The sequence below is a fragment of the Cladophialophora carrionii genome (genome assembly GCF_000365165.1).
Source record: "Cladophialophora carrionii CBS 160.54 unplaced genomic scaffold supercont1.4, whole genome shotgun sequence".
Classification (NCBI taxonomy): domain Eukaryota; kingdom Fungi; phylum Ascomycota; class Eurotiomycetes; order Chaetothyriales; family Herpotrichiellaceae; genus Cladophialophora; species Cladophialophora carrionii.
The window spans coordinates 2,286,188-2,299,834 of record NW_008481829.1 but is presented as its reverse complement, the minus strand read 5'-3'; the positions used below and the strand labels follow the sequence as shown (position 1 = coordinate 2,299,834).

At 54.1% G+C, this 13,647-nt stretch overlaps 5 protein-coding genes across 5 annotated transcripts; 1 reads left to right on the top strand and 4 right to left on the bottom strand.

The window, feature by feature from the left end:
* Window positions 1–753: 753 nt before the first annotated feature.
* G647_05487 (protein transporter SEC61 subunit alpha) lies at window positions 754–2,357 on the bottom strand (the record flags this gene model as incomplete). Its single annotated transcript, XM_008729817.1, has 4 exons — window positions 754–1,905; window positions 1,956–2,123; window positions 2,185–2,285; window positions 2,348–2,357. The coding sequence occupies 4 exons, from the start codon at window positions 2,355–2,357 to the stop codon at window positions 754–756; spliced, it is 1,431 nt and encodes a 476-aa protein (XP_008728039.1).
* Window positions 2,358–2,630: 273 nt separating this feature from the next.
* Window positions 2,631–4,677, bottom strand: G647_05486 (uncharacterized protein; the record flags this gene model as incomplete). The annotated part of the gene is made up of 2 exons (XM_008729816.1): window positions 2,631–4,146; window positions 4,202–4,677. The coding sequence occupies 2 exons, from the start codon at window positions 4,675–4,677 to the stop codon at window positions 2,631–2,633; spliced, it is 1,992 nt and encodes a 663-aa protein (XP_008728038.1).
* A 458-nt stretch (window positions 4,678–5,135) lies between these two features.
* Window positions 5,136–7,333, bottom strand: G647_05485 (uncharacterized protein; the record flags this gene model as incomplete). The annotated part of the gene is made up of 2 exons (XM_008729815.1): window positions 5,136–7,080; window positions 7,200–7,333. The coding sequence occupies 2 exons, from the start codon at window positions 7,331–7,333 to the stop codon at window positions 5,136–5,138; spliced, it is 2,079 nt and encodes a 692-aa protein (XP_008728037.1).
* A 300-nt stretch (window positions 7,334–7,633) lies between these two features.
* Window positions 7,634–8,494, bottom strand: G647_05484 (uncharacterized protein; the record flags this gene model as incomplete). The annotated part of the gene is made up of 2 exons (XM_008729814.1): window positions 7,634–8,244; window positions 8,296–8,494. The coding sequence occupies 2 exons, from the start codon at window positions 8,492–8,494 to the stop codon at window positions 7,634–7,636; spliced, it is 810 nt and encodes a 269-aa protein (XP_008728036.1).
* Window positions 8,495–10,916: 2,422 nt separating this feature from the next.
* On the top strand, window positions 10,917–12,704 carry G647_05483 (uncharacterized protein; the record flags this gene model as incomplete). Its single annotated transcript, XM_008729813.1, has 6 exons — window positions 10,917–11,095; window positions 11,156–11,303; window positions 11,361–11,546; window positions 11,599–11,790; window positions 11,849–12,460; window positions 12,534–12,704. The coding sequence occupies 6 exons, from the start codon at window positions 10,917–10,919 to the stop codon at window positions 12,702–12,704; spliced, it is 1,488 nt and encodes a 495-aa protein (XP_008728035.1).
* Window positions 12,705–13,647: the final 943 nt, after the last annotated feature.

The following is a 13,647-nucleotide window of genomic DNA, read 5'->3' as shown; positions in this document are numbered from 1 at the left end:
GAGGAGGAGGAGGAGGAGGAGGAGGAGGAGGAGGAGGAGGAGCGAGTTGAATCGAGTCGAATCGAATCGTCGTGACAGAATGGAGCCATGGCTTCGAGGGAGGGAGGGAGGGCAGAAGAAGCAGAACCGTGGCAAGACGGTGTATGCAGACTTGCCTGATAGGTAGGTAGACAGATAGATAGATTACGACGTCTAGATTATGCTATACCGGAATGCGCACCGACAAGGACGAGGACGAGGTTGTACATACAGTAGATATATACCTAGCTAGCGCTAGCTATGCCTACCTACACAGGAATTCCTGGTACCGTAGAAAAAGGCAAGCAAGCGAGTCCACTCCGTACTGTATGACTGATGTGAGAAACGGTGCGGACCTGCAGCTGGGTAATTGTTCGTCCAAGGGAACAGGAAATGGAACAACGGCTGCTACGTGTGGAGCCCATTATCCCCTCTGCCGCTGCCGCTGGCATTTTCCATCTTCTCACGACTACAAGAGCGTGGACGTGCTCGCCAGGATTCGGACCAAGTACACGGTTGACAGTACAGGTGTAGGGTGTCTTTGTATAGCTTTTGCCGCTGTACATGCAAGACAGTTCCTACCGTCTTTCTCGCTTTTGCCCCTGCGTATGCTTTCCCAACCTTGGCTATGCATCTTCAGTCATACATAACTTTTCTTGAAAGGTAAACCCAATTCAAATCCCCTCCACCGGGCCGGGCACCGTTGAAACTACAGAGTCTCCGAGAATCATCTATCTAGGCAATCAAGCCCTTCAGGCCCTGGCCGAAATCTCCCTCTTTGGCCGCGATCTCAAAGTATCCGTAGATGATGGTTACGGCCAACAAAATACCGGTGCCACTGCCCAATGCACCAAGCATGTCACTCGCCACGGACAAGGCTCCGATACACGCACCGCCAAACGCCGCCGCCGTGGGGATGACTCTCTTCAACTCCTTGTACATGGACTGCTCGCGGTGCCCGGCCATAACGAGCCCTTGTTCCTTCAGCGTCTTTGCCACATCACGGGGTGCGGAGCCAGAAACTTCAATCCACGTCTTGGAGAAGACGGCGCAGGTGACGATGATGAAGGTAACGTAGATGACCGTGTGAATGGGGTCGAGGAGTGCGTCGGTGAAGTTGAGTGGTGGGGACATGTAGTACGCGATACCACTGGAGGCGTACAGCTGAGATGAGCCTTCCTTGGGTTCCCAGGTGCCAATGAGCTTGACGAGGAGGTTGTCCGAGAAGCGAGTGTAGAGCATCTGACTGATCATGAAGATGTTGGAGGCAAGGGCGGATTGCAGCATGATGGGCATGTTGGAGGTGTAGAAGAGGCGGATGGGGTAGGAGCCACGCATGCCGCGCTGGCGGGACGACTTGACAGGAATCTCGACGCGGAAGCCTTGGAGGTAGATGACGGCGGCAAAGACTGTGAGAGTGGCCAGCAGGTTCATGACGTTCGGGAGATGTTGTCGGTAGAAAGCTTCGCGGAGAGCGCGGGTCTTGTCAGGCCATGTCACGAGCAGGTGGAAAAGCGCGATCACTGCGCCTTCAAATTCTTTCCCACGGCCGGTATCGATTGTGGTCGGGGAAAAGGCCTTCCACACGATAGACTCGCAGATGTTCGTAGCAATGAAGAGGGAAATGCCGGAACCCAGACCATATCCCTTCTGGAGCAGCTCATCAAGCAGAATAACCACAAGCCCGGCGAGGACGAGCTGGACAATCAGCAGGAGGCAAATGCCCGCACCCAGATCGCTGGGCTGACCATAGAGACCCGTGAGCACGAAAACGCAGGCTTGGCCGAAGGAGAGGATGATGGCGAAGAGTTTCTGTGCGGTCTGGTATAGCTCGCGGTCGGACTTGAGGTCGAGGTTGACGTCGATGAGGTGGGTACCAGCGAGGAGCTGCACGCGGTCAGAGTCATGCTGTCGTAGCTCAAGACGCAGCAACGTACCTGGAAGACCATGCCCGAGGAAATGATGGGCGTGGTACCCAACTCCATCAATGTTCCCCTGTTACTGGCCAACATCATACGCAACCAGTAGATCGGATCCGACGTGTCTGATGAGACAATACCGTAGAGAGGCATTTGGCTCATGACAAGGAAGATCAAGAGCGTACACTGCGCGTTGCCCTCATTAGTCCTGGGTTCTTGCGTCTCGCAGGGAACGCGATTGTCTTACTCCTGTCCACATCAACTTTTGATTGAAGGGGATTTTGGACTCGGGCGCTGCCACCTCGGGGAGGAGGGGTGTAAACGGTTTAATGAGATCGAGAAAGCGGACTGCGTTCGTGGTGTTAGCAATTTCGACAACCAGAGTGCGGCGGTCGGCGAGGAGCACGTACGGCCGGACATGGTTGCTGCGCTGAGACGGACAGCTTGATCTGGACCTGAGACCAAAGACAAGGACGAGAAGGGAAGGGAAGAAGAGCTGGACAGGAAGGCAGAAGGGGACAGGTGTCGACGTCGCAACGGCACTTCTCCTGAAAGCTCCACGATGCAATTTGAATTGGAGGACACATCGACATGGCCGTCGCGCCAGAAAAGAGAAGCTTTGCCGAGCTGCCCGTGCCAAGACCTGCGAAGCTCAGCCTTGCGAGGCGCGAGGCTGCACGAACGATTTTGGCTCTATGGACTGTCTCCATTCATCCTCCTATGCAGTCTATCACGGAGCAGGGTCTCCTCGTCCTCCTCGGACTCTTCACTGACGACGCTCCAGCTCGCGTCAAACCTTCTCCCACGACCATCGGGCTTGACTTCCGACGCTTGCTCCTCGTTCTGGCCTCTCCGCTCTGCGGCTCGAGACCCGACGTGTTCTACCGGGTCCTCCCAATCCAATTCCTTGTTACACCACCAAAACATCCCTCCAGCAACAAAGGCCACGAGTCCCATGACCCCGTAGTTCCAGACAAGAAACGGATCCCTCGCCAGCCACAGGAACCCCTCTCCAATCAGATTCGCTAGTGCACCCATTAAAAGCGCAAATGCCTGAATCATAGATCTCATGTTTCTGGGAGCCTTTGTGAACGCGTATTCCATGCTTGTGATGCTGACGAGGATTTCGCTGATAGCGACGAGCAGGTAGATCGGTGCTTGGTAGAGAATCGAGATGGACGCAGGAGGACAGTCTTGGACGGGAGAGGTGGAGGGAAGACCTTCGGAGGGATGATATCCGCAAGAGTTGTGCGTGTAGATGTAATGTTGCAGGAAGGCGGCGTAGGCCATCGCAGTCGAGCCGATCCAGAACCCGAGAGTCGTTTTCCTTATCGGCGTCAGGCGCACACCGCGTTTGCGCAGGAACGGGTAGATGAGCAGGTCGCAGATGGGAATCAAAATGATCAGGGCGAGTGGGTCGAGGTTCGAGACAATCTCTGGCGGAACCGCGGTATGGTACATTGTGTCAGCCTGGGATGTCAGGTTGTTGTTCATCTGACTGTAGGTGAGCCAGTAGAGTGGGAGCCAGAGGAGGACAGAGCAGGCTTGTATCCCGCGACGCAGTTCCGAGACCCAGGCGTCGTCGATAGCTGGGGTCATCCATGGGGGGCGTTTGGCCGGCGGGATAAGAGAGGGTTTCACATCCTCCCAGAAGGTGTTCGTGCTGCGGAGGTTGCTTATCGTACGGAGCGGATTCCACGACCAATGTGGACGGACCGCAAAGATGAGAAACGAGACGGCTGGACCAAGGACTGAGCCTTGCGGTGGTGTTAGACGGTAGTTCTTCTTGTTGAGGAGCAGTATCATCGGACAGAGGAGGAACATCAGCGTCGGAAGCAGAAACGCGAGGTAATACCCGACATACAGTGCCGCGTACGACATGGTGATTTGGCCGAAGAGTGCGCCAACGTTGATAAAGAGGTAAAACCAGTTATATATCCTCGCTGCCGTCTGGTCTGGGTCAATGATCACACGATCCCCTGTCCTGGGGTCAAATGAGATGCGCGGCTGGTCATGGACAATCTGCTCTGCGATCAGAGGGGAGATGTTCGGTTTGAAGCCGCCCGTGCCGAACCCGAAGATAATCAGGCCGAGTATGAACGAGATAAGGGCTGTTTGGGTGTGTTGGAGGACCGACGGCAGAGCAGCAATGACTAGAATCACATGTCCAATAACCACAATTGCAATGGCGATCATAATTGTCTGGTACCTATTCCGACATGTGAGTGGAATCTGACATGGACAGAGTGGGCATTAGACATTACCTTCCTAGATACGTATCCGCAACCCAGGCACCCAACAACGGTGTCGTTTGCGACCAGAAAGAGAAGAACGTCCCCAGGCCCGTAGCCATCTGTTGACCCTGCCCGAGGGCACCGGGATTATTGTCGATATCCCCGCTGGGGTGAGGAGCTCGACCGGTTGGAGTGAGCAGGCTGCGTTGGACGAAGTTCTGGAACAAGATCGTGGTGCCATAATTCGAAAACCGTTCACAGAGCTCAACGAATGCAACAGTGTAGACACGCCATGGGATCTTGTCCGATACCCTGGGAAGGGTCGCGAGTTCCTGCTTCGTGGGTTGAATATCACGTTCATCATTCAGGTCGAAAGCCATAAGCGGCTTGTCCTCTGCCTGGACATCTTCATCCGCCTCGAGCTGGCCATTGTATTCGGATTCGCCGATTCTCCTCTTGCTCCAAGAGGACTCTCCTGGCAGATCTGAAAGCTCAACCGGCTGCATATTGGTGACAGGCGGCTGGGAACCTCTGCGGGATCTCTCATATCGAGGGAATCCGAGGAGTCTATCTCAGCACTTCTTGAGTTTCCGGTCAAGAAGCAACTGAGCATAGGAAGCGATAACCGCAACTCAGGATGTGCTGGGAAGAGTGAAGAGCAGTTGGCGAACAAGGGGTATATCTAAGACATAGCTCATCGATGAGAGGGTTCGCTCGTGGTTTCGGCAAGATAGAACCGCGTAGATATTGAGTTGTGAGACGACGGATTGCAAGTGGCATTACGGATTAATGTTTCTCCGGGTCTCTGGTGATGCTTCCTTTGCAGGTCTTCCACGGCCATGGCGAAGGTTCCAACAAGCAATCCAGTCCGTTTAGCGGACTCGTTATGTAGACTGTCATTCGCGAGTTGTCTAGGTCAACTAAAGTCTCTTCCAGGGCCAAGTCGGAACTCTGGCCACTTCTCTCAGGCGAGCACGCCGAACAAGAGCTTCGTCCTTGTCCAGTACTCGGCTGCGGACCTGACAAGCTCCTTCCTGTTCGAAACGTCCTGAGCAAACTCAGCGTGGTCACGGTCCAGAGCAATGCCTAGGTATACTTCGTCGAAGTCGGTGTGCATATAGCCGGGCTTAACTTCAGAAGTGAATATCCTCAACCTGACGGCTTCCTTGACCAACGCGACCAGTGGAGGGGACCACAGGTCTGTGCCGCCGAGATCCAACATTATCCTGCACAGATGACGCAAGGTCGAAAAGGCTCGAGGCGAAGGCATGTTGTCTGGAAGGAAGGTTGTGTCCCATTTTCCAGCTCTGTCGCCACTTCGTAACCTCCACGATAGCTGTTCTGCTACCTCATTGGCAAGCGTTTGCTGCAACCTCGGAACGATGTCTCGGAACCTGTCAAACTTGAAATGTTCTGGTGAGACGTGCTTCAGAGATGATATCGAAAGTCGAATTGAGCGCAAGGAGGCCACGATGTAGGATATATCACTCTTTTCATTCAAGATTCGAGCAGCAGCCTCTGCAATGCGCGACTCGTGCCTGAGAACAGCTTCTCGCAGCGACACCGCTAAAGTTTCCTTGTAGAGTTTCGGATCTGTCTCTCCGAGCTCTGTGATCAGATCGGCGGCCTCAACTTCATCGTCCTCGTCAGGCTCCTCAAGGATGTCTCGCCACCTTGTGTCCGAGACCGCATCCAGCTGATTGAGAGTCGCGTTTGCCGTAGATAACCATCGAGTCAAAGTCCTCGAGGCTTTCGATAGAGCCCCATTGTGGCCAGCATGGCGCTTTCGGACTTGCCTGATAAGTGTGTTGCCCCCAGCGTCCAGACCTGCTAGCGCTATCTCCTCGTCCCACAACAGCAGGGCCGGCTCGCCACGTGTTTCTTTTTGAAGTAGTAAGTCCGTGCTCTTGTCTAACTGTGCCCCTTGCATTCGACAAACGACGCTGACTTTCTCGTTGATTGCCTGCGCCATCTGTTCTTTGAGATAGGACCCCGCCGGTGTTGAAAAATAAGAGGGTAGGAGAAGGGTGTATAGCCGTTTCCGCAACTCGAGCACCTCGCTTACGTGGCTCATTTCTGAGAGATATTGGCGTAGAGCCTCGGAGAGCGCCCGACAAGCATCTTGCGACCAGCTTTCAAATTTAGATTGCAACTCTTCTGACGTTGGCGCACTTCTCCTGAAGTAGGGGGCGAATGATCGAATATCATCCGGGATCAGCAACGCAATCCGGTCAAAGTCGAGGGTTTCAAGGTTTCGAATACTCGGATCCGCCAAAATAGGCCTTCTCTGCAGCTCGTTCATCGCCTCAATTATGGGAAGTCCAATGAGGCTCCTGAAGGATTGCAAGGATGATAACTGATAACGAAGAGCCTCACAGATTGCCGACGGCTGTCTCGAAGCTGTGAGTCGTCGGCGGATCTTCTCGAGTCTAAGATGACGGAGGTGAGCGAGGGCATCGTCCGCGGAGCTACTCGTAACCAGGCAGTAAGAGCAGATTGACTCCAGCAGAGCTGGCAATTTCGACGTGGGATTATTCAGCTTGGAATCCACGCGAAGCAGAAGTTGCCGCCGTAGGCTAGTGAGCCTGCCACGCAGAAAGTCAAGGCATTTTGCGGTGGCCTCTTGATCATTAAGGGATTTCAACAGGAGCCTCGACACGACCATCAATCGTGCAGACAGTAGCAATTTGTCGTCTCGTAGACACAACGCTATGGTCGTGCAGCATCGTTGTAAGAGCCGATATTGCGCGAGGGCCACTCGGTCGGCTGGCGGTGGTCTGAGATTCGCATCTAGCTGAGGCGGTCTGCAATTGTGACCAATGGATGACAGGTGATCCTCTGCGGACCTTGTTTGCTCATCCAGGACAACAATGGCCTGGGCGGTCGCGAGAAGCTCACGATAGCTGCCACTGTAGATGAATGGTCAGTGAATTGTCTTGGAATCTCCTGCCGGGAGTGGGAGAGGCGGAAAGTCCGGGGGCTTGTCCAGGCAAGGCGCAAGGCAGACGGTATCCGGGATCCAACCTACCCAACAAGCGTCCTGAGCTTCTCTTTGTTTTGCGCTGCGCTTGATCGCAGTTGCTTCTCAATTGCCCGAGTTTGTGGGATGCGATACCCTTCAAAGGCCTGCTGCCAGTTGACCAGCGTCGTTCCAGGCTCCATCCTGTGGGTGACCGACGACGATCTTAGAGGCAGGGAGTCCGCTGTGACATTCTCAGGTGGAAATGTGTCATGTTTTTCACTTACACCTCAATTCTCATTTGTCTAGGCAGTACATTGACCATGATCAGACTACGAGATATGAATTCACAACACGTTGAAGAAACCAAGGGCTGTTTCAGTGCTCCGCCGTAGCGGCTTGTACGGCTGAACATTCCTACCATCACGCAGATAGCCCTTCACGGGCACGAGAAGACACGTTTAGTCCAGAATTAGATGTGGTCAAGACGAGTATGCCTGCTGTTAGGTAGCATTAACGTACAGATTATGGACACTTGGGTCTTCCTCTAGAGAATTTAAAATGCTTTGCACCTCGTCCTCCTGTTCTTCAGACAGGGTAACCACAGAGTCCTCGTTCGGCACGTACACCACTTCTGCCTTTTCCACCTGAAGCTCCAGCTTCTTTTGAAGCTTCTGAGCAACGGCCATGACATCGGCTGGTTCGGTCTCAACCACCAGTCTGTTATCTTCCGACGAAATGTCGAGGGCCCCTGCCTCAATGGCCTCTTCCAGGGCATCCTCGACGCTTATCTTTTCCTGCTCTTCGAAGCACACCCGTCCTTTCTTCTCGAACATGAATGCTGTTGGCGTAGCTGTGCCACCTGCCTTCGTGATGATGTACCGAATGTCTGTCAATGTTCTCGCTTTGTTGTCGGTCTGGCATTCGATCATCGCAGCCACACCGTGAGGCAGCATCGCCTCGATGGTCACGTTCTCCAGCGCTTGACCTGTGGGAGATTTGCCCTGGCCCTTGGCAATTGCGTGCTCGATAGACGTCTTCGATAGTTGACCTTTCTTCGCAACGGCAATCGCATGCGCAAGTCTGGAGTTCATGCTGGGATCAGGCCCGCCCACTGCATGTCAATCAGCCAATTTGCCTCCTTGAACCGTTAGAAGCTCCTCACGTCTTGATGCCATTATGATGTCGGCGGACAAATGCGTTCGGGCCTTGCTCTTCGCGATGTCGTTCTTGCCCTTGTCATGTTTGATCTTTGCCCATTTGCTGTGACCTGACGGTCGATCCTGGCAGCTGGACCAGTGCCGGCATGGCGCCTGGACGCTCCGGAAATAGCGGTTGAGCCTCCAGATATGGCGCGCACCCATGCAAATGAATGGTGGTTATGCGAACAGGGGGGCGGTATGGAGTAATTAAGCAGCACAAGGAAACACTACTATGTAGGGCAATATCATATACGGCGAAGTATTTCACGCTAATGGCTGTTGCGTTATAGTAGAAGTGATGCGCCGAAGACGCCGATATGTCCGTGCCGGTCTCTGTCCCATGATCCCCGCTGGAAGCCTGCTTCTTCAGATGGAAAAGACCGGATGGGCGACCGAGGTCGTATCTGTCGAATTGCGAGTTGTCCAACTACCCGGATCTCATGGTAACAAGCAATGGCAGTCCTATCCGACGGGCGTCGTGGTTGCCTCGATGAAATGGGTGCTCCTCATCATCACTTCTCCTTCGCTTGTGCCACATCGTTGGAAGTGCAGGAAACACGGGAGCGCGGCTTCGGTGTTTCGTCAGCACAAACAGGTCAGAGTGGAATGGCTGACTATCGACTATCAGCAGCCCAAACATGAGGATATAGCTTGAGTTGGGGCGGCATGAGTTCTTGTTCTATGGAGCGACGCGTTCACAGCTTCAAAAATCGGAATGCCACCATCACTTCCGTCGACCTCGAAGCCTACCTTCAGCAGTGATAGCCGTGTGCGTGGTTCCCATCCCGGTCAAAATTGGACACATCGGCACAGTAGACTTCATATTCTGGACACCTCACCGTCGCTCCTTGCATACACGGACATGGACTGCGGATGGCGACTCCCACTGACTGCACAGAAAGGTGATTTGATGACCATTCCGCGCTCCAATGCGATCAAGCTACTCTGGTCGCCGGTGGGAGAGACAGTGTGCTGCTCACAAGGCAGCGGTCGAGCCTGGAATCATCAATACGCCCGTGAAACCGTTGACTGCACTGAGATTTCGGGTTGGGCCGGTATGATCGGGCTGCCTGAATGCGCCGTCGAGGGGCGATATGGACTCCACCAAACCACCAGTTGGAGGAGTCTCATCAGTTGCCCAGATGTAGCGTCGGGTGATAGCCAAGAGGACGTGGTTAGGACGTTGGGATCGCACTAAGTCTCCCTCGGCAACGAAGCGACTGGGGATTTACCAAGACCTGGCGAGATCCAGGATTTCTTCACATGCATGTCGGAGCAGGCATCCGGTGTGGATGTCAATGGCACCGCATTGCCCTAGCTCGGTGCCAATTGAGAGCTAACCAGCGTCCGAAGGTCAACTCCTCCGTCCAGTGAAGTGCGAGGCTTCTCGGGGTGTTGTACTCAGCGACGGCAAAGCAGTCGAGACAAAGTCATCGGCGTGGGGAGCGCGTGTACCCTGCGACCGTCCTTGGGAGACATGGTCCTTCGTGGACTGACCTAGATTTGTGTCTGAAGCTCATGCCGAAAAGGTCCGCTCTGCGCCTTCGCGGAAACCCTTCACGTACCTCATGCCAGCCCACTACCTAACGAGGAAGGTACACTATCTGTCATCCGTCCTATATATGATGCTGGACGGTTTGGGCGTTTCTTGGGACTTCTGGGCGATAGCTTCCCAGTGCATCAAGAAAGGACAAGCATGGCAGAGACCAACCCTGGGGGACCATGCAATATTCCGTAAGCAGAAACCTTCGAGAACGCCCGAAGAATCCCACCTGCCAAGGTCGGTGTCTCCTCCCACTGGGATCCGGTTCTGGGCTACAGAGGCAAATCCCATGCTTCTTCCCGCTCGCCGTTCGCCAGACGCCATTTCGAAAGGTTGATCCCGGGATGGAAGCAGCAACCTACAGGCAACGGCACTTGAGAGCGGGAGATCCAGGGCCAGGGCGAGACGGCAAATGTCATTACGAGGGGTGAAGGACACTTAGCATGATGCAAACTCCGCTCCGCCAAGTCAGGACCTCAGATGTTTGTTACTGCTACGCCTCCGCCATCGCTGCACGCCAATCTTTCTAGAATGGCATCAGGGAAAGATCATTCCTGGCTCACGTATGCCGCGGAGTCTTGGGTATCATTGGGATTTTCTGATTTGCCGGAAGAGGCTTAGGTGGCAAAAGGCTCAAAGCTTTCTCCGCCAATACGGGGTCATCAGTCCGGGGTCGTCGACAGGACTTGGCGGGCTTGGTGTCTTGGTCTGTCATCCCGATGCCTGTCACCTAGGTGCTCATCCATGGACGTCCTGTCCTAGTGCGCTGGCACGAAAATGAGGGGGACCCTGAAGAGTGTGATGAGCAATGTCGACATTATCCATGAACGCCAGCGCCGTGGTCGAGTATGCTGAGAGATGGACCCGGGGTAGGTAGGTCGGTAGGTATAAAGGTCGGCAGTTTTCCTCTCAGACGATCTCTTTCCTGGAGTATTCGCAGCTCTTATCAAACAGTCTCGAGTTGAGTGCATCAGCTCCTGCGCTCAAGGAGAATACCCCAGTCGTCTTCCACATCCTTCCTGCTCCATCTTCACCACCACCATGGCAGCTCATCATGAACACAACGAGAAGACCGTGATCGACGGCGGCCGCCAAACGCCTATCGTTGAGGTCGACAAACCAGCAGGTGCCCACGAAGAATATGTCGTCGACAGCGAAGGCAAACCTGTCCGCATCGATTACTCAGGAGCTCACAAGAAGACCGACCCGAAAGAGATCCAGTATGCTATGTTCCCGTTGTCGCTGGTCGCTGTGCAAGGCTGACAAGATATTGAATCCAGACTCGTCAAGAAGCTTGATCGATGGATCATGCCAACACTGTGGATCATGTATTGGCTCAACTACTTGGATCGCAATGCCATTGCGTTGGCCCGTATCAACGACATGGAAGAAGATCTGGGCTTGACCTCGACGCAATACCAGACCTGCGTAAGCCTCGTCCGCCCTGCACTCCCCGCGTGAATTGCCGCTGATAGCTCTCCTCAGGTGTCCATTCTCTTTGTCGGGTACTTGATCGGCCAGGTGCCCTCCAACATGATCCTGACCCGGGTCCGTCCGTCGTATTACATGTCCTTCTTCATGGCGCTCTGGGCCGTCGTCAGCACCTTGACAGCGCTTTCTCAGAACTTCACCGGTCTGCTTCTCACTCGTTTCTTCCTGGGCGTTACAGAGGTACGTTATCACCACCCGCCTACACTACACCAGAGTGCTAATAAATCCCAAGGCCCCCTACTATCCTGGCGCGCTCTTCATGCTCTCAATCTTCTACACCCGCAAAGAGATCGCCACACGCATCTCCATCCTTTACACCGGCAACATTCTCGCCACAGCGTTCGCCGGTCTCATTGCGCTGGGTATTTTTGAGCTGGATGGCAAAGCCGGCCTTGAGGGCTGGCGATGGCTCTTCATCATCCAGGTATGGCACCCTACCTTTGTCTCCCAGTGATTCCAAGTTCTAACAGGTCCAATTGCAGGGTATCGCCACATTTGTCATCGCCCTCGGCGCCGTCTTCACGCTCCCAGACCATCCTCTCAGCACCAAATGGCTGACAGCCGAAGAACGACAACTCGCCCACGAACGTATCGAGCGCGACACGGTCGGCGGCAAGGCTGGCACCTCGACCTTTGCGGGCCTCCTAGAAGCCGCGCGAGACCCCAAGCTCTGGCTCTTCGCCTTCATGCAACACATGCACCTTGCGGCCAACGGGTTCAAGAACTTCTTCCCCACGGCCGTCGAGACGCTGGGCTTCAACCAGACCATCACGCTGGTGCTGACCTGCCCGCCGTACCTCATCGCGGGGATCATCTCGATCCTCTGGTCCGCCAGTTCGGGCAAGTTCAACGAACGGACCTGGCACATCACGAGCGCAAAGGCCGTTGCCGTGTTTGGGTTCGTGCTCGGTTGCGCCACGTTGAACACGGGCGCACGATACTTCGCCATGGTCGTCTTCGCGATCGGCACCTACGCGGTCAACTCGATCATTCTGGGCTGGGTGGGCTCGACGTGCGGACAGACCAAGGAGAAGAAAGCGTCCAGCCTGGCCATTGTCAATACCATTGCGAATGCTTCTTTCGTGTGGACTCCGGTGAGTTACTGCCTGCCCACCTCTCATGCCACGTGCTGGGGCTATCATCACTGACGTCAAACTCAAACCATAGTATCTCTGGCCCAGCTCCGACGAGCCGCGCTACACTATGGCCATGACCAGCTCGGCGGCCTTTTCCGTCGCCTGTGCCGCCGGGGCGTGGGTCATGAAATTCTGGCTCATTCGTACCAACAAGAAGATCCGCCAGAGTAATGATGAGACGGTCTTGTTTTATGCTTATTGAGGGTTCGGCATGGATTGGTGGTCGGTGACATGTAGAGTGATGAGCTATGAGCAGCAGTCACCCTGGAGGATGGCCATGTGACAGTTATCCCGATGCACCATGCGCGTTGGGTCTCAGCATCACGAGGCCCCTGCTTGGAAATGGCTTGGAATGTCGTGGTCCACCACGTACGTCTACTGTTGGCCTGAGTGAATGATAGCTACACGGCATTACTATCAATATGGCTGTATCTGTATTTGTCTGTGCACAGTATGATCTGAACCCGCGATTCGTGATCTGTTACCTATCGTCCGACTGCCACACCCGCTGCAGGCATGTCCCGTGTTTGTGAGGCCCTGTCACATACTGCGAGGAGTACTATCTCTCCCCTGGCTCTACATTGAACATGATACAGGGTACGAGGTACCTTATCTGCGTTTATGTCCGAGTCAAACTAAACGCCCTTAGCAAGACTCGAAACGGATTGAGTTGAAGAGGCTGGTTTGTTGTCTGTGGCTGTAGCTGTGGCCGTGGCCGCTTGTTATGTTCTATACCCATCCTCCACGGAATGTTACTCAAGGCTTGATCATACGGTACGACAACACAGAAACATATTGTAGACTCCTGCCTGCCTGCCTGTGTCCTAGTCGTGTCTCCTCTCTTACACCCGCTCATTATACATCTATAGGTAGTCGGTCACATAACACACCACAACTACTACATGGCTGGTAATTAGGATTCGTCCAAAAATCGAATCCATTGATACTTTGAGACATCAAGCCATTGATACATAATATATGTACATGTAACCTCCTCCGTGTAGAGTACACACACGCACAATACCTAGGTAGGTAACCTCAAGGTAGGTACCTGACCTACCTCCTATCCAAAGTATCCCATCCTATCCAAAGTATCCCATCCTATCCAAAGTATCCCATCCTATCCAAAGTATCCCATCCTATCC